Genomic DNA, 25841 nt, shown 5'->3' on the forward strand with positions numbered 1-25841 from the left:
GGTCTGTCAGCACACACACACACACACACACACACACACAATGGAGTATTACTCAGCCATAAAGAACTATGAAATTGTGGCAGTGGCTGATAAGTGGAGGGAACTGGAGACTATAATGATAAGTGAAATAAACCAGAGCCAGAAAGTCAAAGGTCAGATATTTTCTCTGATATGCAAAAGCTAGTCCAAAATACGGAAGGAAAAAAGAAAAGAGGTGGGGGAGGGACGGGAGGAATTCCACCAAAATGGAAGGAAGATCAGTGAAGCAGAGAAAGGGGATTGAGGTGGGAGGGACAGGATGAGTGAAGAACAGTGGAGTGAATCTGACCTAACTCTCCTTTTCCTATGTGCATACACGAGTACACCACAGTGAATGTCACACCATTGTGTATATCCACAAGGCAATAATTTAAAAAAAAAACTATAAGTGAATAGCAGAAAGATCAGTAAAAGGAAAGGAACAGGGGGAGGGAGGGAGAGGGGAAGTATTAGGGACTGAATCAGAGAAAATTATATTCCATGCCTTTATAATTATATGGAAATGAATCCTAATGTTATGTATAATTACAACTATTTTTTTTTTTTTTTTGGTACCAGGGATTGAACCCAGGGGCACTTAACCACTGAGTCATATGCCCAGCCCTTTTTTCATGTTTTATAAGAAACAGGATCTCACTGAGTTGCTTAGGGCCTTGCTGAGTTGCTTAGGGCCTCGCTAAGTTGCTGAGGCTGACTTTGAACTTGAGATACTCCTGCCTCAGCCTCCCGAGCTGCTGGGATTACAGGAGTGCACCGCCACACCTGGCTACTGTCTACCCTTTTGTAGACATTTTCTCTTATTAATTTGTCTATTGTCTGTCTCCCCCAAGTTGATGGAAGTTAACCACAGCAGAGGCCTTTGTCTATCTTGTTCATTGTTGAATCTCCAGGACTTCCAGTAAAGTAAATATTTTGAAAAAATTAATGAATCATAGAGCTAGTTACAGTTTCATATTTTGCCAGAAGATGCCACCCTTCAAACCTATGCTGCACCTATATCTGATTCATATTCCGTTTCCAGCTGGTTTACAGAATGAAAGAGTTAAATATTTCCATGGTGTAATTTAAAAGTCTTCCCAGTGAGATCGCGTGTGTCAGTGGTGGTCAAGCATCTTAGCTTAAAGAGCTGTGGTAGGCCAGGGCTTTGGGATCAGTGTGGGTGTGATGTCTGAGGGAAATTGCGCATTGCCTGACTCCATCAGTAAAATTCAGCCAGTGGGGGAAGGCTGCTCTTGCACAAAGCCTTCCTGGAAGTACATGTAGTATCATCACGTGTGTACCAAAATCTCGGTGGCATTAAGCTGACCATGTTATCCATAAATCATATTTGCCTTCTACTGTTTTCATGAAGAGATTTCAAGGTAGGAAAAGGGAAATTTCACATTCTGATGCCACACATCAGTATTTTATACTAGTCATAGTTTTTATTCTGACCATTGTTTTCTATTATTAAATCAGGGCAACACAACTATTTATGTGCTGGAAGGAATGACTGCATCATTGACAAGATTCGACGAAAGAACTGTCCTGCCTGCAGGCTTCAGAAATGTCTTCAAGCTGGGATGAACCTAGGAGGTAAGTCTTGTGGTTTTAGTTTTATAAAAGTTGTTAACATGTAATATAACACCACTAGGATCTGGGTACTCCCAAAGTTGAAGATGGAACTAACATGGAGCGAAGGTTTTCTAAAAATCTAATAAGTTCTATGTTCATGCCAAAACATTTTAGGACAGAATTAAAAGGAGACACATTGTGAAGCATAATCCTATCGAATTTTTTGAGCATGAAATTATTTCAAGAAGTAGGTGTTTAACAAACACAAAAACATAAAAAGGAATGACTTCTTTAGTAAAACACGACAGCCAATAGTTTTTATTGCCATGTCTATTTAGAAATAAGACCTATACATGATAACATTAAACAGATAGTAACACATTCCTAACTCCAAGGGTGACCTATAAGAAGGAAAAACTTTAAAATGTTATAGAAGCTCACCAAATCAGGGGGAGAGGGTGAAAGACTAAAACCAAAAGCAAAAGAGTACAATGTTCATAGATAGGAAGAATCAACATTGTAAAGATATGTTTGCCCTGAACTAATTTAATAATTAATTTCCTAAGCAAAACACCAATTGAGGATTTTAAATTCCTAAGGAACAACCAGGAAAATTCTGGAAAAGATAAACAATGCAGGGAATAGCCTTACCAGACAGGGAAATATATTACATAGCTATAGTAATTAAAATGGTCTTTGATGTATGTTTAAGATTAACAGAAAGAAATAGATCCAGATAATATGGGAATTTTTTGTATGTAAGAAAGCCAGCATTTAAAATCAGTGAGGCAAGAATAGATTAATCAATAAAAAGTATTGTGACAACTATATAATCATCTGAAATGAGAATGTTTAATCCAAACTCTTGTTGTACACAAAAATAAATTCTTGCACTTTAAGATAAACTTTGAAAAAACATTTTTTTCAAACATTTTTTTTTGGTACCAATGTTGAATTTTCTATTTTTTAATAGAAGTATTAAAAAATGTATTTTTAATGCTAAATATAAAAAACCTTTGCAAGTATAAAATAAAACCAGAAGATATAAAAGCAAAAACCTGAAAAACAGTACTATTTACAAATCTAATATTGCTGCAGTGATAAACAATAAGAAACTGGAGAAAAATACTTACAACTTATAGGCAAAGATTTAATGTCTCCTGGGGCTGGGGATGTGGCTCAGTAGTAGAGCACTTAAAGCACTGGGTTTGATCTCAGCATCACATAAAAATAAATAAAATAAAGATATTGTGTCCATCTACAACTAAAAAATTATTTTTAAAAAAAGAGTTAATATAGAATTCCTATGGTTCCATAAAAAACCCAACTCATTAGAAAAATAGGTAAATGTTATGAACAGAACATTCACAGATGAAAGATGTACATCTGGTCCTTGAAACACATGAAAAGATCCTAAATCTAATCATACTAAGAGAAATTTAAAATGTCATGAGAGTTTTTTTTGTTTTTACCAACTGGCAAAGGAAAAACACTTTTAAGACATTATTTTATGAGAATATAGAAATAAAGTCAAGCCCAGTGGTGATCTCATGCATTTTAGGTAGGAGTATAAATTGGTATAATCCCAATGGAGAGCAATTTAGCTATTTCAATAAAATGTTAAAAGGCACATACCCTTTGACTCAACAGTTCCACTTTTGGGAATTCATCCAAGTATATTCTTGCAATGTAAGAAACATTATGTGTGTAAAATATACATTGTAGCATTGTTGATGATAAGAAGAAGTACATTAAATATTCATCTATGCAGGACTGATTAAGTAAATTTCATAATACTCCTAACATTAATAAAAATAAAGGGAAATCTATATATACTTATATGGACTAAGCCAAACTATTGTTTAGCAATTAAAAATCAGGTTGCAAAATAGTCATTTCATGTGCTACAAGCCACACGTCTATTTTAGAAAAAAACATATTGTATAGAACATTTCTAGAATCCTTTGCAAGAAACTAGTAATGGTACTTGTCTGGTAACTAATAATTTCCACTTGTCTCCATGGAAAGGACTTGGGTAGCTGGAAGGCAAAGATGGGAAGGAGAACTGATTATCACTGTATATCCTTCTGTGTCTCCAAATGTTGTGTTGGATTCCTGTGTTGCATACACATATTAACTTGGAAAGAAATAAAGTAACTCACAAAATGAATAAAGTGAGACTTTATTCTTCTTTGCTTTGAGAAGTGAATCAGCTGGGTGGATGGCTATGGGTAGCGATTGAATGTGACTGCCCATGGAGCAGGGCAACTCTGTGAGGTCAAGAGGAAGTGACCTTGGCCAGGGAAGGCAGCTGGTGTGAGAGCATGTCTCAAGTGTCTTTCCATCTCAGAGAAAGATCCACAATGATTAAGAGGGCATGTTCTGGAACCAGACTGTGTAGATGTGGACCCTCGTTCTGCCATTCACTTACCTGTAACCTCAGGCAGGTTACGCCTTGCCAGTGCCTTGGTTCCCTGATCATCAACCTGCATGGATCAGCATACCTACCTCTTGGTCTGTGGAAAGGAGTAAATGAATAAATGTACCATGAAAAGAAAGTGATCATTCAGTGCATATTACCTGGCGAAGGTTTTATAGTCATCTTTCCATCACTGTTGCAAATACCTGAGATAATCAACTTATAAAGAGGAACGGTTTATCTACTAAATGTCAGGCTCACAGTTTTAAACATTTCAGTTCACGATTAGTTAACTGTTGGTTTTGGGCCTGTTTCAAGGCAGGACATTATGGTGATTTCATATGGAGAAACTCTTCATCTCATGGTCAAGACACCAGAGAGGCATAGGAAGGGGTTGGGGTCCCAATATCCCCTCAAGAGCACAGCCTCTGTGACTGAAACCTTCCATTAGGCCCTTCTCTTAAAGGTCCCACCAATTCCCAGTAGTGCCAAGGGCTGGGACCAAGCCTTTAGGGCATGGACCTTTGGGGACACTTACCCAAACCATAGCAGCTATGGTGGCAGTGAAGGTGCTGGTGGTATATTTTGAATGCTGCGTGTTTAGGCTGAGGCAGGTATTCTTTGCAGCTTCCATCTGCTCTCACACACTGTCTCATTTTACTCCAGCGGTCCCCGTTTTGGTGAAGGTAAGCCTCTGGTGCACGGAGAAGTTAAGTGACTTGCCAGAGACGGCACAGACAGGAAGATCATGAAACTTGTTCCTGAATCTGGCAGGCTCTTGGTCTGTGTGTGTTTCAGGTGTACCACAGAGTTCTCTAGTTCTGATATCAGAATCATCACAGATGTGATGCAAAAGATCACCTTCCATAGCATGGGTGTGAGGATCAAGAAAGATTAGCAACACCTGAAAATCTGGATGGTACAAGGGTACTGCCATTGGTTGTAAAGTGGACCCAATCTATTTCATGAAATCCATCCCCTGATTTTTTTTTTTTTTTTGGTGGGGGGTCGGGCAGGGGGGAAAGGTGTGTATAGACTGAATCCAGGGGCACTTAACCACTGAGTCACATCCCCAGCCCAATTTTTTAATTAATTAATTAATTTTAATTTGGACAGGGTCTTGCTAAGTTGCTCAGGGCTTTGCTAAAGTTGCTGAGACTGGCTTTGAACTTGAGATCTTCCTGCCTCAGGCTCCTGAGCTGTTGAGATTACAGGTGTGCACCACAGTGCTTGGCCTGATTTTTTTTTTTTTAAGTACATACTAGGAAGATACGTTTTAGAGAATCTGTATACTTTTTATTACCGTCAATATTAATATATGCATAGTATTTTATACTTTGTAACTTTTAGTTACCTACTGTAAATAGTAAGAAAAGAACTCTATTTATAACTCTTCCCTCATGGGGTTGTTTAATTGAGTCATTAACCTTTAGAACAGGGTTTCTCAGCCTCTTCAACTCCCCTCTGCATGGTGGCCAATCTGTCCCATTAGTGTCCCTGATGTCTGTCTACTTGATTCCAGTGGCAATCCATTCTCTGCTAGTAGTGACAACTAAAAACATCTTTAAAATTGCCAAATGTCCTGAGGAGGCATTGCAACCCATTGGTTAAGCCGTAATGAATGACAAGTACTATTTAAGTGTTAGATATTATTTTTCTGCTGGGATATAAATTCCATCAATGGAAAAATTTTGTGTCTTTTTTTCATTGCTGTCCACAGTGACTGGAACAGTGCCTGACCCATTGGCATTCAGTAGCTATTTGTTGCATCAGTGAACAAATGGCTGCTATTTTTTAGGGCTTGCTATGTTCTAAGCACTGAAGGGGTGAAAGGAACTTTCAATCCCCTGGTCATTTGAGTCTATAAAACAAAATGACCACAGACAGAACAGTAGAAAAGAGCAGAGGAGTTCATCAACATGCAGATGCACGGGAGTCCCACAAAGGATGAAGCTCTACCATGTTCACAGGGAAAGGGAAGAGGGAGGTGGAGGTAATTCCATAGGAAGTGGAATGATTCTAGGGGAGATGAAAGGTCTGAAGGACAGACAGTGGCCGAGGGCGAAGTTTATCTAGATTCTGGGTGGGTTGTGACTGTCAGTCTCTTCTGTGATGTGAGTTGACTTTTCCTCGGTTGATGAAATGCCACAGAGAGGTAGAAGGCATTTGCTCTCCTTTGGTGGATCTGGTCTTCCAGTAGATGGGGGAATTTCCAGAAAAGCCCCTTCCTGCACTTTGGGGGAGAAGGAGGAATGAGAAACAGGCAGGTAAGAGAAGGTCACAGACACCTGGCTTGTCAGGTCAAAGTACTCAGCATGTTAAGCTGCTGCACTTTGGGGTATATTTTCTGAGCCCCAACAGCACTTTGTTAAGCCTTTCATATGTGTCCTCCCATTTAAGCCTCATGCCGTCACTGTTAATATGTCCATTTTACAAGTGAGATAATGAAGGCACAGAGAGGTTAAAGATCTGGCCCCTAGACCACACAGCCAGGGGGTAGCAGTTCCACTCAGATCTCTGTTTCTGGCACCACCATCTGGGGATGGAGCTGGGGCACGCAGGTGCTTTCCTTGTGTCTACAATTACCTGTGGGTGAGGTTTGGCACAGTCCGTGATAGAAAACTCATGTAATTTGTTGTTGGCTCCTATATACACAGGGTGGGTTTTGTGGTTTTCGGCAAAAGATTTTACTAGAGAGAGTTCACTTTGAATCTTGAGGTCATTGAAAGTAGTGAGTCAGTATTGGGCAGAGTGGAAACTGATATTTGCAAAAGTTATATTTTCCTTAGGTTCAAGTTAGAGCTTAAGCACTTGTGGTTCAGGGATTCAATAATTAACTTTAATTGTGCAGTTGTGGCAACATGCTGTAATTTCTTTTTCTTTTATAATTTCTTTGAAAGCTTGAAATAAATTTTAAGTTTAAGTTTTCAATTTCAGGAAAAGAAACACAAGTAATTTTATTATATTTTTTTTTAAAAAAAAGATAATGTGATGCTTAACCTTTAATGTAAAGTGATTTCCAAAGTTAAAAATGTGAATTAGATTTAAAACCTTTTTAGATGTGTTCTGATCTCACCCGGTTTCCCAGCAAAGCAGGGCTTGTCCAGTCTTTTCAACCAACATCTTCTTCACTCTTGGGAGATGAGACTGATGGCAACCCAGCATACCACTACCTGGAAGATCCTTCTCCAGTGAGGGGTCATGACCATGGGAAGGAAATCCAAAACACTTTGGAGTCATTTTTTTCCCCTGTCCCTTCTGTTGATTTGCAGGCGATTCTAACCATGTCCCCAAATTCTCCTCTGCCTCAGAAAATGGAAGGGAGGAAGAAACGAAGGCAGGCAGGCAAATGTGTAGAGTTGTATTTCTCAAAAATTAAGGCTGTGAAATGTGCCTCTCCCCCTTCCCTCCAGACCCACTCCCTCCCTCCTGCCTGCAAGTACTTTTCTTTTTCTTTAAAATCCTGCTGGGCTTTAGGCTGCATGCAAAGGGAAGTACAGCAGAAGATGTGGGAATGTCAACAGAGAAATTGAAAGGAAAATAACAGCTCTTTTGGCCCCAAGCTGAGCCTGCCATTCTAGCTCTTAGCCCCTGTGAGTAGATTTGAGAGAGTCACGATGCTATCTACAGGAAAATTTGCTGCTTTCTATAGCCTGCCCCAAAGGAATTAATCACTTCACTTTTACAGGCCAGGATTCTGAAAAGAGTGATCTGTACCTGTCTTTTAGTTTCTCCTAAGATGGATGGAGCCCAGTCCCAAAGCTCACTGACCCTTGGACCAAGAATGGGCCCTTATGGTGTTTGTAGCTTTGATTGCACTCTGGCCACAGAGCAGGAGGGGACCTTAGAGGCCTTTCTCTTCCATCCCTCCCATTTCACAGATGAGGAACTTGGAATCCATGATGATATCACTAGAGACCTGAAAAATTCAACAGAAGGGTCCCAACTCCATCTTCATTCCTCTTTTCTTAACTACTCCCCAGGTTATTGTATCTTCCAGTCGATATGCTGAGAAGCCTACTCGCACATTCCTTTAATGAAGACTCTAAAATATTAAAATCTTGTTTCCTGTAGCTTTAAAACTGTAGACTTGAGAGAAAACCAACCTTGGAGAGCTAAACATAAAATTTTTTAAAATAAATAAATCTTAAAAATAGACTTCAAAGCCGCAGTGTATCTCTAAAACCAGCTCCTAATTCTGGTTCCAGATTACTTCCAACACATAACCTGCAGCTTTCCTTAGTCTCAGAAATCACTTTTACTCAATTTAGCAGGACCTGTTCCAGGTGGCCATATCCAATCTACCTTTCCCTGTGATGGGAATGGTACATGTCATGCGAGGAGAGGGATCTCGGACACCGGAAGCGATAGAACCACCAGCATCGTGGTTGCCTTTGGAGGGATGGAAAGAAAGCACCTAGATGAAAAAGGAAGGGAAACATGATGCTAAGGCCGGGAAAGTTCAGAGAAAGATACTACGTGTATGCATCACTGAAAAGGTGGAACCAAAGCCAGAAAATATTTAAATTAAAATTCATCTGCATAATGCAATATTAATCGGCCAATAAAATTGGGGCTGTGAAATTTATAACCACATGGAACACTTTCCCAAAAAATAATAATGAGAAATTATTATGCAGAATTATCTGCGTTACTTATTCTGTGCTTACAACTATTTGTGAAAAGGATTTGCATAAGTCAAGAGACTAGGAGGAAATGGAATACCAAAAGGGTCTGTTAGTGTGGTAGGATTACGAATGTGCTTTTCTCCTTTCTTTCCTAGTCTATTAGTAATATCAACATGTTTTATAATAAAACTTAAATGGAGTTCACAGTTTTGAACCAAGAAGAAAGGAATCAAAAGACCAACTCGTGGTACTTCTGAACACAAGAGGGAAAGAATTCAACATGCAGATTGCCAAGGGATTTCTTCCTGAACGGGAAGGAGGGTGGGGAAGAAGAGACTGGTGAATTGCCTATTGTGAAATCCTTTAAAAACTAAAATGGAGAAGTGAGCTGGTAAACAAAAGACCCAGAGACAAAAGAATGACTGACCACTAAACCCAGAGAGAGAGAGAGCAGGAGGGAGAGGAGAGAGCTTTTCATTTGAGAAAAATTGGCTTTCCCTGGCAGCATCTTGCTGTAACTGGTTGACTTGGTCACCTACAAAAGTCACACAGTGTCAGTCTGATGAGAGAAATCACAGGATCCATGCCAGTGAGAGAGTAGCTTTAATATTTGAAATCCAATAAGGAAAACACAGTTTCTATCTTTAAGGGTCTCCTGAGGCAGGATATTCAGTTGTTGCAGAATTTTAGAAAGCCCAAGGATGCTGAGTCTTGTAAAGAGATGCCATTCCTCAGGTATTTTTTTAAAATTTCTTTTCATTCCTCTTGCTTTTAGACGATAAAAATTTCAATGGGACTTCTGAACAGTAAACTCAAGGAGGAAATAACACATTTTTATAAATCATTGTGGAAAGTAAGTCTTGGTAATCCTTAGGTATAAGTGAAGCCATATAAGCTGTCGTAGTAATATAACTGATGAATTAACTGATATTTTTACCCTGCAGAAGTTGCTAGAGGAAAGTTTGGGATTATCCTCAAAATGTAAAAGATTTTCTATATCTCTTCAATTTTAAGACTTTTTTTTCCTTTCAAATTTTAACTTCCATGATGATAATTTGCAAACGCTGTATATAGTCTTATTTATTTTCTTCAGAGCTCTATTACTTTATCATCATCATCATTATCATCATCATCATCATAGTCATCACCACTATCATCTTGAGTGGTGACATCTTAGAACAGCAGCAATACAGGCATTGAATAGAGAAGTCATCCCTCTCCAGAAATATGCACATTTGTATGCACGCACGCCTTGGAGAGATAATCCACGTAGGCTGCTTTTCTGTGAGTCTTTTAAAATACGAAACCCACCGATGTTAGAAGTCTCTGCTTGGGCATATAGATGCCCTCTGTTAGGACTTCCATTATTCCTTTAACTTTCTCACTTGCAGTCTTTCTTGGTGGTTGTCATGCCAATCTGCTATAAGAACCCAGGGAATCTTGTCTAGGAAACCTTGTTATCTGTCCCTGGTGGTCCCAAGAGACGTACAACCACAGCTGTCCTCTTTCTGCATATGAGTGGCATCCTCATATGCACAGTTCTCTGTGGTCCCGTCCCCCAGCGCCCTTCCCACCCACTAACTGATAGCCTCAGGGACCTACACCTGTTTTCTAACTATTTCCATAGTGGTGGGGGGTGTTTTTGCTTTGCTATTGTTCAGGGCACCTCATATTATTGTCACCCTCTATCCTACTACCTCAGATGTTGGAGTTCTATTCTGAGAATACTAAGAATTGGATAGTTAGTCCTCATGAAGTACTGGGATGTCATTCAGGATGTAAGAGGCTTTTAATTTCTAGAGCTTTTCTTTTTAATTTATCTTTTTTTATTTTAACCCACTTCTTTCTATTGTTTCACCCCCCACCCACCTCTCTCCACCTACCCTGTGGCTTCTGCTGACACATGGTTTTCACTGTGCATTTCTGCAAAATGCTTCTCTCTGCCCATCTCGGCCAGATTGTCACCTAAGATCCTACATGCCAAATTGCCAAGAGAGGGTCCAACTTAATCAGTTGGTCACTGTGGGGACCGATCTTCTGATTGGATTGAATCCTCCACAGTATCCAGAGAAATGGCTGCTTTGCCTCCTTGGCCTGTCCTCAAGTGGGCTGGTGGCAGCATGATGACCTTAAAGAAACCTGTGATCCAGTTCTTAGAAAGGAACTAGGAGTGTAGCAGTCAGAGGGTAACAGACAAAACAAACTGCAGTCAAATGTTAATAGTGGAAATTCCACGTAAATGTAAATCGTAGCAGGTTTTCTGACACCCTCATTTTTTTATTGCTCATTTTAAGCTATCCATCCATTTAAAATGAAAACAACTATTGGTGTTTAATAGCAGATTGACAAATAGTAGCTTTTCATGTGTCTCAGAACAAAGTAAAAGCCTTATTTTGAAATTGAAAACTTTTCAATATGGTCACTTTGAAAATACAGGAGCCAACACACACACACACACACTAAATTAATTAATTAATTAAAATCTTAAACTTTTTAAAAGAAACCAATTAATGTGTAAAGTGGACGTTCTCTTATGGATCATTTGTCTTTACCTAAAGAAAAGAGAACCAGCCACTGAAAACGAATCATCCTGGGTTTGCTATACACAGCCATCTTAGAAAGCGGCCACCAGTCACTCTAGGTGGAATGCCTGCCTGCTCTCTGAAGGAGGTGCATGTGTCATGGATCAGACTGATTCCTCAAAGTTGTCACCATTGAATTTATTTATTATAAATTCACAGTTATGTCCACGAAAGAATATAACTTGATCTTCTTTTCATTTGAAAATCTCGTGCCTAATGATCTGCTGCGTGCAGTCTTTCCCCTTCTTCACAATGAGACATGTGACTGTGGAGGGGAGGGAAAGCAGTTTATGTTACTGGGCAGCCCTCTTGTCTCACCTCCAGAAGGTACAGAAAACCATTCCAATAATCGTGTCCTCTGTGTCACTCTGAAGTAGTGAGTTTATTTAATATTTAATATCATTAGTTTAGGGTGATGGTTTTTCTGGACCAATGACATGCCTTTAAAGGTTAACCCAATTTTAACAATTTAAAAATATTTTTATTGATTTGTCAAATTGTAAAACACAGTAGTAGCAGGGATACGAAATCAACAAACACCAGTAGCTTTTTTCTGTATCCAGTGCAAACTCAGTAACAAATTTGCTGAGAAAGACATCAAGAAAGTTCCATTTACATTAGCTACCACGTGCATGTGCACACACGTACACACACCACACACACACACACACACACACACACACACACAGAGGCAAAAACTCTAGGAATAAACTTCACCGAGGAGATGAAAGTTCTCTACAATGAAAATTACAAAACACTGATGAAAGAAATTGAAGAAGACACAAAAAGGTGGAAAGACACTCCCCAGTTCACAGACTGAAAGAATTACCTGGATGAAAATGTCCATATTACCCAAGGTGAACTACAGACTGATGCAGTCCCTGTCAAAAAGCTGGTGACTTTCTTCACTGAACTAGAAAAAAATAATCCTAAAATTTACAAACACAGAAGTCCCTGAAGAGCAAAAGCAATCCTGAGCAAAAGGAGCCAAGTGGGAGGTGTCACAGTCCCTGACTTGCAGACGTACCTCAGAGCCACAGTAAGGAAACAGCATGGTGTTGTCCTGAAAACAGACACACAGACCACGGGACAGACATGAACCCACCCACACGCAGCCAACTGATTCTCAGCAAAGACACCAGAAACAAACCTTGGAGCAAGGAAAGTCTCCTTGATAAATGGTGCTGAGCAAAACTACATATTCATGTGCAGAAGGTTGAAACTCCACCTGTTTCTCAGGGTATCCAAAAATTAACTCCAAATGGATCCAGGACTTTAAAGTAAGACCTGAAACTCCCAGAAGAAAAACAAGGGAAATACTTCAAGACATGGGTACAAGCAGTGATTCTCTGGATAGAACCCCAAAAACACAGTCAACAAAAGCAAAAAATGACAGACGGGATGACATCAAACAGAAAAGCTTCTGCACAGCAAAGGAAACAATCCGAAGTGTGAAGACACAACCTGGAGAGCAGGAGGAAATATTTGCCAACTCTTCTCCCATCAGAGGTATATAAAGAATCCAAAAAGCTTAACAACAAAAACCAAGTAAGGCCTGGGGATATAGCATATAGCTCAGCTGGTAGTGTGCTTGCCTCTCATGCACAAAGCCCTGGGTTCGATCCGCAGTTACACACACACACAAAAAAACAAACAAACAAGTAAAAGGCACTTAAAAAGATGAGCGAATGATCTGAGTTGACCTTCTCAAAAGAGGAAATACTAATGGCATCATTAGCCATCAGTGAAATGCAAACCAAAACTACAAGGAGATACCATCTCACTCCAGATAGAATACCTGTCATCAAAAACAAAAAATAGGGCTGAGATGGTAACTCAGCGATAGAGCACTTGTCCATCATGTGCAAGGCCCTGGATTCGGTCTCCCAGCACAGCACACATGCGCAAACACACACACACACAAGCATATCCTGTAAACATTCATAGAAAAGGGAACTCATATGCTGTTGGTGGGAATGTAAATTAGTTCAGCTGTAGTTAGAACAGTATGGAGGTTCCTCAAAGAACTAAAACCAGATCTACCTGGCATGGTGTAAATCAGTGGTAAAGTGCACAGCTGGCTTGCACGAGGCTCTGGGTTTGATCACCAACACCAAAATAATTAATTAGCTAAATAATTAAATTTTAAAAAAAAGATATAGCATATGATTCAGCAAACCCACTTCGGGGTATATACTTTTAAAAGTGAAATTAGTGTAGCAAAGAGATACCTGCATGCCCATGTTTATTGCAACAGTGGTCACAATAGTGGAGATAGGGAATCAGCCTAAGTGCCCGCCCATCAGCAGATGAGTGGGTAAGGAAAATGTGGTTAGTATACATAGTGGAGTATTATTCAGTCATAAAGAAGAATGAAATCCAGGCATTTTCAGCAAAATGAATGAAACCTGGAGGGCATCATGATAAGTGCAATAAACTAGACACAGAGAGATAAGAGCTACCTATTGTAAAGGTCAGCCTGCTAGTAGAAAAGTGGTAGCGAGAGATTGGGAAAAAGTGATTGGATGTGACAGTGTTGTGCATGCTGTTTGCATTTATGGAAATACCACACCGAATCCCATTAATTTGTACAATTAATATATGTAGATAATAATAAAAATTATAATATTACAATGATTAATAAAGGAGAGTAAAAGTTTTCTGTAATACATGGGGGACTAAAGATCAAATAATAGGATGTTTGCTGAGCACTTTAGATGCTAATTAAAAAATAATGATTTACTGTTTCATAGAGTTTCTTAAAAGCTGAACTAGCCGAGCTAATAGAAATGATTTCATTAGAATGTGCTGCTTCATTATTTTGAAAAGAAGATCTGTCAACAACAGTATAAAGGCAATTACTGATTTAGGTCATTGAAATAAGAAACTCCAAAATGCAGTTGGCCTATGTTCCTCCTTCAGTGTTTTGTACAGTGTTTATTTTGAGAGCATCATGATATGAAACACTTTGAAATAGTGATACAAATAAGCATTTATTCTGTTCTCACATAATTGTTTTTTTCATCAAGACCAGTCAGACTTTTTAGGAAGGGATCATAATATTTAACAATGTATCCTGATGAATCCACCCATTCCTTTGGCAAGTATCCAGGAGCACATGCCTCCCAGGGGCCCGGCAGTCCTAGTGACGATTTCAGCATAGCTATGAGAAGGTAGTCGCTGGCCTGGTTTCCACTGAGCTCATCTATAGGAATGAAGAGTTATCATGGGTCAGATACGCAGAGGAACTTCAGCAAAAACGTACTTAAAGAGCACCTATAGTACTGACAGTGGCCGAGAGCTCTGCAGTTGTTGCTTTAGAAACAGAATCAGCAACTTGACTTGTGCCTGTTGAAATAGGGGGACAGGATCTCAGGGTGGCTTCATGTGGCTGTACCCCTCAGTACCTGGGTAGCTTCATCTCACGCATGCTTTGTGCACAGATCCCATCCAAAGGCCTGCCGGTGCCTGCTGATGCTCCCAGATGCACTGTCTAGAAAGGGGAACTGGGCACCATGAAGCTGGACCCTCTTCTCCATCCTCACTCTAGAAGATTCAGGTCACATCATTAAACTTTTCCAGATAATGTTACTGGTGACACTACTGTTGGTTTCCCCATTGATTTATGGGTAAAGAAAAATCCTTATCTAGCTAAAACATTTGATTAAAATACTCTGGAGTTGAAAAACAGATCGGAAACAAAGGGGAAATCTTCAATGAGGTGGTGACTTTTTGATTCATTACTCTGTAACTCCACTGTCTTATTCCCTAGCAGATTTTCATATCTTATGGGGTCAGTTTTTCTCAAAATTATTTGATGTATTTTTTTTCTTTAATAAACAAAATCTGGCCAGACGAGGTGGCACACACCTGTAATTCCAGTGGCTGAGGAGGCTGAGGCAGGAGGATCTCAAGTTTAAAATCAGCCTTAGCAACTTAGCAAAGCTAAGGAACTTATCAAGACCCTGTCTCTAAATAAAATACAAAAAAGACCTGGGGATGTGGCTTAGTGGTTAAGTGTCCCTGGGTTCATTCAATCCCCAGTACCATACAGAAAAAAAAAATTAAAAATAAAGAAAATCTGAAGCCTCCCCTTGAGTTATTTGAAATTCAAACTAAGAGGAATCCTATGACTGAACATAAAGTAGTGAGCTGGTTTGTTTCAACCTACAAACACACACCCCTTTCAGTCTCTTCCCTGTCCCCTTTACAAGGTTCTGAGCCACTCCCAGGAATCGTCCTGAGTGACTAGTCCTGCCACCTGCTCCCCAGGCCCTCCCCACAGGCAATACCTTCTCCCAGCTTCAGTGCTGGGGCAGGTTCTGCTAAGTCTGATTTGAGTGACAAGTTCATCCTTGTCAGCCTCAATGGGGGCCTTTCATTTACACCAGACACATAGGAAGGCCAATAGGGAGCCAACAGGATTACTGTGTGTATTAGTTTCCTTCAGCTGCTACAACAAATGATCACTTGTTTATTGGTTTCAAAGAACACAGATGTAGTATCCCATAGCTCTACAGGTTAGAAGTCCCAAGTGGATATTGCTGGGCTAAAATCAGTGTGTCAGCAAGCTGGGTTTCTTTGAGGAGGTTCTAGAAGATAATTTGTCTGCTTGCCTATTTCAGGTTCTAGGGGCTTGACTATTTTCTTCAGCCCCTGGACAGATTAAATGCACACTGCTCCCTGTGCTGCCATGGTCACATCTCCTCCTCCCCCAGGCCCACCTCCCCATTTCACTTATAAAGACTTTTGTGATTATATTGGACAGGCCTAGACAATCCAGGATCATTTCCCGATCATAAAATCCTTAATGAAATCTTCAGAGTCTCTTTGCCATCAAGGTGACATATTCTCAGCTTCCAGAGATTAGGAGGTGAACATCTTTGTGATGTGGGGGACCATTATTCTGCCTGACACAATATGTAATGACTCATCTCTCAGAGGCACATGCTGCCACACTGGGATTACTTGGATATGTTCCTGATCCTGATCCACTGCATCCTTGCCTACCTCATTCCCCTCTCTGCTCTTCCTCTCCAACACCAGCTCCGCTCTCCACCAAGTCACCCTGAATTCTTCCTCACAACCTCCCAGTTGTGCCTGTGCCCACGCAGTTCTTAAACAGCCTACACCTTCCTCCCTGGTCTGGTTCACTCGGACCACTCAAAAATCTCATGGAGTCAGAGGTCAGTCTTCACAATGGGGAGGGCCTTCTATCCCTCTCAGAGAGTTTTAAAGTATTGCATATAAGTAGAGTTAATTCACACTTGTCCTACAAGGCTTCTTATGCTTTCCTTTGATTGAGTCAGTACCTCCCCTGTCCTTCTGAAGTTTCTATCATAGCCAGCTTATCAAACTGTTAAAATTATTTGTTTTTAAATATTTCTTACCAAATACTCTCAACTTCTCCGGAACAGGATTGTTCTTTTGTCTTTACGTCCAGAGCCCTTAGTACAGTCAGCACTTAATAAATACCACTGAATAAATGAATGAGACAATGTGGGGTTAAACCTTGCCAGTGTACTACAGAGCTGAGTTTTCTTTAAAAATAAAAAATAAAAAACCTAAGTTTGTTTATGCAGTTATTAAAGAAAAAAAATGGGCCTTATTTTAAAACTAGTTCCATAACAAAGATTTCAAAAATGATGTTTTTAAAAAGTTCTGGTCTGATATTACTTTTTCTGTCCCTGCACCAGGGAAGTGTAGGTCTTGACCCACCATTGACTTCTATAGTGTAATCTGGCAACTTCTTCAATAATTCTATGTTGCAGAAAAGGCTTAGCATCTCTATTTACTATTCCTGGTGAAGAATTTTAAAGTGATGTTTGAATTTCCTGACGTAGTTATTGAAGCATAGTTTCTGTCACCGGCCTGGAGGAATGAGACATTAGGACAGCTGTGGATGCTGTGAAGGTGGGAATTCTAGCCTCAGCCTGATGGTTTGGGATGAAGCATTTAGTTCAAGGTGAAAGGAAGTTAGGATGAATTGACCTAGAATAAAAGAGTGTAAAATAGCAAGGAAAAGGGGTTGTGGACACTCAAAGAAAGCCAAAGGAGTGAATGAGGCCAAGGTGATGAGGTTAAGGTCAAGATCAAGTTGAGGGGCTGGGGATGTGGCTCAAGCAGTAGCGCGCTCGCCTGGCATGTGTGCGGCCCGGGTTCGATCCTCAGCACCACATACAAACAAAGATGTTGTGTCCGCCAAGAACTAAAATAAATAATAAAAAAAAAAAAGATCAAGTTGAGAGGCTTAGTGGAGTAAACCCCAGGATTATTAACCAAATCACAGAATCCCTGGTCTCCAGAACAGTTGTCATCCAAGGTCAAAGTCAGGGAAATATACTAATTTGAGGTGAGAGGAAAACCTGTCTTCCAGGAACTTCAAGACTGACAGATGCTCAGCCCATATCTGGGCACCAGGTGAATAGAACCAAAATCAACAACACTGTATTCAAGATCAAGAACGCAATAGCAGTCTTCCAGCTCCACCTCTGGGAAACAGAGGAGTCCACCAGCTGAAAAATGGGACATTGTGATGGAGGACCTCTCTGGCATTTATCCTGGGGGGCTGGGTGGGGGACACCTGTGTGTCTAGATAACTGAAGAATGTGAAACCACACTGGGGATGGAATGAACTCTGTACAGGTGTTACCCGGGCATTCCTTTACCTTGTAGTCATTGTTTAATTGTACATTGAAGTTGGCCAGGTGCAGGGCTGTGGGACAGGGAAAGGGATGCCACTTTCCAAGATGAGAAGTTAGCTGTAAACCTAGGGGCATGGACCCTGTTACCTCCAGGTGGGTCAGCAGGAAGTTGACTTTGGGGACCAGGCCAGCCCCACAGCTGGGAGGAAGCTTGCATGGCAGGGAGGCTGGATTCCATCACAGGAACAAGTGCTCTTTTTAAGGGATGGCTAGTAAGGAGGCCTGTTGTGTAGAGCTCAGCTTGGATTTTAATGTGAGCAGGGATGTTGAAATCATTCAGTCATTTCTCATTTTTTTATGAGTGTGGTAGCATACAGGATATGCTCTTGTCAGTCAACACATACACCCTTGGGTGGGGCCAGGGCACTTGTCCTCACCTTGAGAATTACAAGCCCAATGCTGTGATTGCTCTAAGACTTTGAAAATCTCTCTAGGGGCTCCGTGAGTCTATTGGTGTTATATCTGTGCTACTTGCAAATTATGTCTGTTTTTAAGAGTGGCACTGGTAATAAGCCTGGAACATCCGGGAAGCTAAACATAAGTTTTACTGTATGAGTAAGTAGAGTCCGGTATCTTAAAACACTAATTACCTATTTTAGGAATTTGGTATAGAATTCACCTAACTATAGGCATGGGCTGGGGGCTGTGGGAATCAAGGCTCCTTCGGTAGGAGGGGCCACTTCTCAGCTCCAGTTTGCCATGGGGGAAGCAGACAGGTATTTGTCAGATTTTACGAACCTTTTGTTTTGTTTTTTTTTTTTTTTTTGAGAAATGTCAGAGATGCAAATTTTTGTATGAAATATGTCAAAGAGTTTGAAGATGAAAATGAATTTTTTATTATTCGTAGCTTGCTTTCCAGTTTATGACACCTGCTATTAAGGAAACTACAGGAGCATAATGAATTAGCACACTCCTTTTCTCAATTCACATCTGATTGTTTTTGTTATCTTTCTAGCTCACTCTTCTGTTTTTTAACAACTTCCTTAGTGTAGACTGGTGGTTTGCAGCCAGGGGTGGTGTCACCTCTAGGAGGGACATTCTGCAGTCTGGAAGCATTTTGGTTGTCACAGATAGAGCCTAGGGGGCTGCTCCTGGCATCTAGTGGAACAAGGATATTGCTCATCATTCTGCAGTGCACAGGACAGTCTGTTCAACAGAGAACCACTCAGCCCAACTTGTCAATAGAGATAAAATGAGAAACTCTGGTATAGAACCCTGTTTTAATTCTCCTTCCTCTCTGCCTCCGCCCCTCCCTCTGTTTCTCCCTCTGTTTCTGATCTCATTCAGAATCTTTAGGGTTAGTAGTTCTCAATTTTAAAGAGCAGGAAAAATCATGTGGGGAATTGGTTAAAAGGAAGACTCCAGCCTCCACTTGTATTCTGATTGTGGACCTTGGGCCAGCCTAAATTCTGCCTCTCGGGTAAGCCCCTGGGGGAGACTCTGAAGACCAGGGACCACCATTGGATAAACAGTATGATAACCTTCTGTGGTCTTAGTGTCTTCATTTTATTGAAGGCTTTATCATTTGAACTGCTCATTATATGCTGTTACTTTTATTAAGCCTTTAAAATACACATAGCTAGCCAGGTGTGGTGGTGCATACCAGAAACTTGGGAGGCTGAGACAGGAAAACCACAAGTTTGAGGCCAGCCTCAGCAACTTAGCGAGGCTATAAGCAACTTATCAAGACCCTGACTCAGAATAAAAACAAAAAAGGGATTGGGGAAGTGACTCAGTTGTTAAATGCCTGTGGGTTCAATCCCTGGTACCAAAAAATATATATATATCAAATACACACACACATATATGTGTATATATATATAGATACATATAGATCTATATAGATATACATGTGTATATATGTATAGATATACATGTGTATATATGTATACATATATGTGTATATATGTATAAATATATGTAAGTGTATATATATGTGTATACATGTATAAATATATGTATGTGTATATATGTGTGTGTGTGTGTGTGTGTGTATATATATATATATATATATATATGCATAGCTCTTAATATTTATGCTTTGGTAAATAAAGAAATTATGTAGTTGTGAACAAAGACCTAAAATTATTTATAATAACTTTTGGTTCTTATAAATTGTCCAGATAGCTGGATAGTATATCTTAGAGTTTCTTCTCAAAATTTTTAATTTATTTCTTCCATCTTTTTTTTTTAATGTGTCAGTATATTTTCCCTCCAAAAAGCTGGTTGATAGTGGCTCCCAGAAAATACAATGTTAAGATTTTGTTTGTTTTTTAAGCTGAAAATTGGGAAATGTGAACTATATAACAACTGTTTATATAGAGAATAATTCAGATAAATGATTTCTTGACCAAACCTGTGTAATTTAAATGTAACAAAACATTGACTCCCATAGAGATCAGCTTATGCCCTATAACATGAAGATAATATGGCAAGGCTAGTTGGGAGTACATTAGATCCATTATCCAAACACTGCTTTGTACTTAGGAAAACTGCATGTTTATGCCAAGGTAGTCTTAGTTGCCCTCAAGGGGTTCAACTCATGCTTACGTTCCATTTGTCATTCATGTATTGATTTCAACTCTCGGAACTTTGATAGGTCTGCAGCAGTTATTCAAGATCCTCTTGATATTTACAGTTGGGACAATACATGCCAATTAGCAGGTGATTTGCCAAGCCTTGTCCTCTGGTATATCATTACCAAAACACAGGTGTCCTTTCAAGACAGCTGACAATCATTCAAACATGGGTGGTCTAATAACCACCAAGAATTATGAGGAGCTTTGTCATCTCCACCTGTAACAACTTCTTATGGTAATTCTGGGGAAGCAATTTTTTTTTTTTTTTAACAGTCTAGAATTCTGTTTGGTTTTATGTTTACACCAAATTGAGCAGATAGTACAGTGGTTATCTGTGGGCTTGGGAGAGGTCTTTAGCCTCCCCCTCATAATTTTCATCAATGCCTTCCAACCTACCATAAAGAAATATAAAGGGTAAATGTCTCATGAGCAAACATGTTTTCATAGTTCCTTCAAACCCCTCTCACCTAAATCAGATTGTGTGGCTGACCCTGCTATCAGGCCGCTGGACTTGAAAGGATGTGACCCGTTGTATACACCCCCTCTACCAGCTGCAATCTCGGGCCAGCCATTTATCTTCCTGGCGCCTTATTCCCTTTGAGTTAAAATGAGATTAAACTGGCTGTTTTGTGAGGTCCCTTCTGGTCTTAGAAAGCTGTAATTCTGTTCAGGTGCCCACAAATTGGGTCCTGGAACCTCAAATCATCGATGGTCTTTCAGGGTAGGAAATGATTATAGCTTTTCTTTGCATTTCTCCAGCCCTTCCACACGTATAGAAAGGGTCAAGGGCAAGGACACCCCATGCGTCCACCCGCAGAGAGGCTGCTGTGTCTCCCTGATGCTTAATGGGCCCTCTGATTAGGAAGACGGGCTGCCTTTTCTGTATTTCGTCTCTGGAGTGTGTTTCCATGAAGCTAAAAAGTAAAAACCTCTCTTTTGTGGGGCATTTTTTCTTTTGTTTTTTGTTTGGCTTCTCCCTTTTTCCATCTCCTTCAGACTCTCCCAGAGTCAGAAGTGACAAAACTGTCTGCTTGGGTGCTGCCCAGCAAGAGAAGCCAGCAGCAGGCCCCGTGGGCATGGGTTGCCAGCCCTCTCTGCTTCTGCACCCAACACATTTCTTCTTGGGCAACAGTTAATTGGCCCCTTTTTGTTATCAGCAAGGCTGGGTTGCACCTCAACTAGAATTGTTTTTTAGGTAGACCATATCCTGGTGTTTGGAGTGAAACCCAACAGCCTCTCTGTCTGTCTCTTAAAAGCCTCCACAGAGAATTGTGGCTGTAGTCATCACATTGAGAAAGTTAACTGGTTCTAGAGGATAAGCAAAATATCCATTCAGTTCATTTGCTCTGTCCTTTGCTTTGTTCAGTAAGCACTTCTTTAATGCACACTGTGGGCCATGCAATCAAATACTTAGGCAAGTTCTAAGCATAATAATCCAGAAATCAAATAAATGAATCTAGAGTGTCATTGTGTTGGGCGTGGTCTCATGACTTGTTTTTCAAGGCCAAATCTGTGAAGGAAGATTATCTAAATCTAAAAGAGACTTTCTAACCTTAATTGTGGATCCAAATAATAATAATAATACGTTCTCTAAAGAGAAAGTTAGAGGCTTTTGTCATTTTTCTTCTTACGTAAGGGGATTAAAAATTATGCTGGGGATTAAAAATTGTGTTCTTCATGATATGTGACTCAAAACAGCATTATTGATTTGAAAATTGTAGCATAAAATTGACTTTAATCCAAATCAGCAGTGAAAAACTGACTTTCAGTTATAGTCCAGAGCCACCTGTCGTACCTGGAGGGGCTTGCTCTCACACCAACAAAGCCACCAGTGGAATCTGCCCACCCAAGATCCCACTCGTTCCTCTGAGCTCCATATAGGAGTGTTAAACTCATCAGGTCCAGAAGTCCTGCTTCAGATACAGGGAAACCATCTTTGGAACACAAGAATACTTGAAGGATGTGGCAAACAGTAGGAGAGGAGAAACAAAAACTGTTTTTAACTTTTCTATTGTAAACATGGTGTTACTTTAAGAATTACCAGCAATGATTTAAAAGTGAATTGCACCCCTCCAAAAAAAACCACTTGCCCAAAAGGCCCACTTATCCTTCCTGAAGTACTTACATACACCTCCCAGAAGTCTTCCTCAGGGCAGTGCACCTCCTCAGCTTTGATGGAGAAGGACTGGCTGGTTTCCATCTAAGTTCATGGTTTATTCTCATATGTGAAAGAAAAAGTGCACAATATAAGGAATCGCCAAAAATAGTACGCCATTTACTGTTACATTCTCCTCAAAGTTTGTTTTCAATGAGTTCCCTTCTTGTTTATTAGGAACTGTTTTTTTCTCTAATGAATTTTTCTTTCCTTCTTTTTTTTTTTTTTTTTTGTGTGTTGCTAAATGATGTAAATGTGAAGAATACTTTGGAAACCCAAACGGAAAGCATATTCTTTTAAAGAAGCTTTTGTTCACCCTGCTGTGCTGAATTAGGTTTGGAGGGAGTCATCAAAGCTCTGGAATTTACACTGTGGCAGAATACCAAATGAAAAAATAGAAGTGAGCCTTGTAAACAGAGCTGGGCAGGGCAGGCCTGCATCTCCCCTTCCCTGGCACGGATCCCCAAAACCTGCCAGCACAAGACATCATCAGAGCGCCTCAGGATGCTGCAAGACCAGCCTGGGGGCAATGGAAACCTGAGGAACAACTGCAAGAGGGTCACTTATTCAAAAAAGGCCATTTGGGTTTGGCTCTGCTTGATCTGGGAGTTTCCAGACCAGTTCAGCCCGTATCCTGAAGAGAACCCGGCCTAGAAAAATAACTATTTTTTCAAGTACATGCATCATTGGCTACTATTAATTCTTAATTTAGACTCACTCTGATAATGTCAGTGGAATAAAATGTGGAATAATATTTATTTAAAGCGCATAAAAGCTGTAAACATTAACATTGGTTTTTCTCTTTCCGGGGTCTGTTTAATCTGTCCCCCAACTTGAGTGGCATCCTGTGAACTCGTTAATTTGCACTTATACTCATCCTGTTTTATGTTGGTATTAGCCTGTAACTGGAAGACTTTAAAAATTCTGTTTGGCCTGTCTTGCGTTCATAAAATGTCATTAATATTAGAGTGATAGAACTCAGAAATAGGAACTATCTTCTGTGTTGAACCAGTTGTAAAACACATGACTTCTCTATCCATGCATAGGACTGTTATTTTCTGTTTGATTACCTGACTTCGTGGCTCCTTTTCTTAGCAAACAATTTTGATGTTTTTTTGATTATTCAGTTATAGTCTCCACATTGGTAGTCTTGAGTAAAACTTGCCCAGTTTATTCTTCATATAAATAATATTAAAGATTTTTTTGATCTATTTTAAATTAAGGTGATTTTTATGCTGTTAAGGAATAATCCTTAGAAAAATAATTAAAATTACAATGATATAGCTTTGAGTAATCATTTTACAGAAAGAATATTGAACTAAGGAATATTTTTGATGAGGAGAAACATTTTTGAAGAAAACAAGTAGAAATATTTTTCAAGAAAATTAGTATTGGAGATGAAACTGTATATTTTTTCACCGCTCATAAATAGTTTTTATTTCTTACATATATAAATGATGCTGATCCTTCAAAAAAAATTCAGAAATTGAATTCAGGCAACATCTTTAGTCACCTCATAGCTTTCGTGGCAAGTCCAAGTTTCAAGGGGCCTGGGTACCAAAGGGACCAAGATGTGGAAGCCATTGCAGTAAAGTAGCAACAGATGCTGAGAGGGAAAGCAGGATCATCCAAACAGACTGGAAAAGCCACATCTAAGGAAGTCTGTGTGTTATATTTTGAATATTCTTTGAGCACCTATTTAAGGCATCTTCTTTTGAATTTTTTGTAAAGAAAAATACCATTATCTAGCCTAATATCCTCCTCAGACGTCTGTTTAGTAAACTCTTTTTTTTTTTTTTTTTGTAGTGCTATGGATTTAACCCAGGTCTCACCAAGCCCACACTCCACCACTGAGCTGTGCGCCCTCAGCCCCCAACTCTTATATTTCTGTATGATATTTGCTTAAGGTGAATCCCTCTCCAGTTGACTTCCAGTTTGAGGAGGTCTGCACCCAGCCCGTTCTCTGGGTTTTCTACTCAGGATAGGTTCTTGCATCTGACTTGTCCTGCTCAGCCTGAGCCTAGTGAGGATTATGCTAGAACTTGGGAGGGTGCAGTCAATTGAGCAGGGTGCCACGGTCTATTTCCAGGTCACTGCCTTCTGCCTTGTACCTGTACCTCATTCACCTCCGTGACCTTGTTAAAACAGTAATGTTTCTTCATAAACCATTTCTAATGAGGCTGTCTTCCTTGCATACCCAATGAGATCATGCTTCATGTAGTAAATCCTCTGCTTAGACACATGCCAACAGGGCAGCCCTTGCAGCTGTAAAATAATTCACTTTTTAACTGAGGGAGGGGCTCTTGGCTGGGTGGCCATGTCTATCACAGAGCCAGTTTTTTAAATTTTATTTTAAGTATGTTATAAAACTTAGAGGCTTAGCATACACATATTTATCAATCCAACAGTTATTCCTAGAGAGTAATTTACAAAGAAGATAATATGTATTTTCTAAAGAATGCCAATTGATTTAAAAGATATTTATATCCAAAAATCTCAATTATCAGTTGCAATGGAACTTATAAACTTTATTTTCAAGAAGAGATAAAGTTCTTCCTCCAGTTTATTCTAGATCTCATAAAACAGGTTGGTTTGACTTTTATCTTTTAGATTCTTCCTCCGGTTAGAATTAAGAGCAATTGTCCTAACCAAGAGCAAAAGCAAAAAGCCTAGGTTGTCCCCAGAGCAGTAACACCCATGTCTGCAGAGGTTGACTGCACTGCCCAGGGAATTAGACAAGAAAGCGGCCATACTGGTTCAGGGTGGTATATGCCACTTCTTTGAAAGACAAGCTTCTGTCAACAGAGGTGACCTAGAGTTAAATCTTGCAGATAACTGGGAAAAGTTATTGTGCCTCTAGATCCCCTGCTGGCCTCCTTTGAACTCCTGCTCAGAGGTGTGGTACTGGTGTGAAGGGGCTTCTCACCCTAACTACCATAGCCACGCACTGTGCTTGTCACTCTGCAGGTCACTACCTCATATGGTGCATATGAAGATTGAATGGGATGTATTTTAAAAGATGCTTTCTTAGTGCTGGCATGTGGATCCTCAATTAATGATAGCTCTTTACTCTTTCCCCCACTAGGCAAATTGTACACTCTCAGAATTTGAAGAAACCCTAAAGTGTACTTTAGATATGGGACTGAGCAAACACTCCTGGGCATTAATTACAGTAGTGAAA

At 39.9% G+C, this 25841-nt stretch overlaps 1 protein-coding gene across 5 annotated transcripts in view; it reads left to right on the forward strand.

Moving 5' to 3' along the window:
* The window catches only part of Nr3c2 (nuclear receptor subfamily 3 group C member 2), a 324777-nt gene that overhangs the window by 230614 nt on the left and 68322 nt on the right, over positions 1-25841 (forward strand). For all 5 annotated transcript variants that reach the window (XM_071614629.1, XM_071614630.1, XM_071614632.1 and 2 more), the window contains exon 4: positions 1498-1614. In XM_071614629.1, the coding sequence (XP_071470730.1) occupies positions 1498-1614 (117 nt within the window). The remainder of the gene's footprint in view (positions 1-1497; positions 1615-25841) is intronic.

Source organism: Marmota flaviventris, chromosome 7 (assembly GCF_047511675.1).
Source record: "Marmota flaviventris isolate mMarFla1 chromosome 7, mMarFla1.hap1, whole genome shotgun sequence".
Classification (NCBI taxonomy): Eukaryota; Metazoa; Chordata; class Mammalia; order Rodentia; family Sciuridae; genus Marmota; species Marmota flaviventris.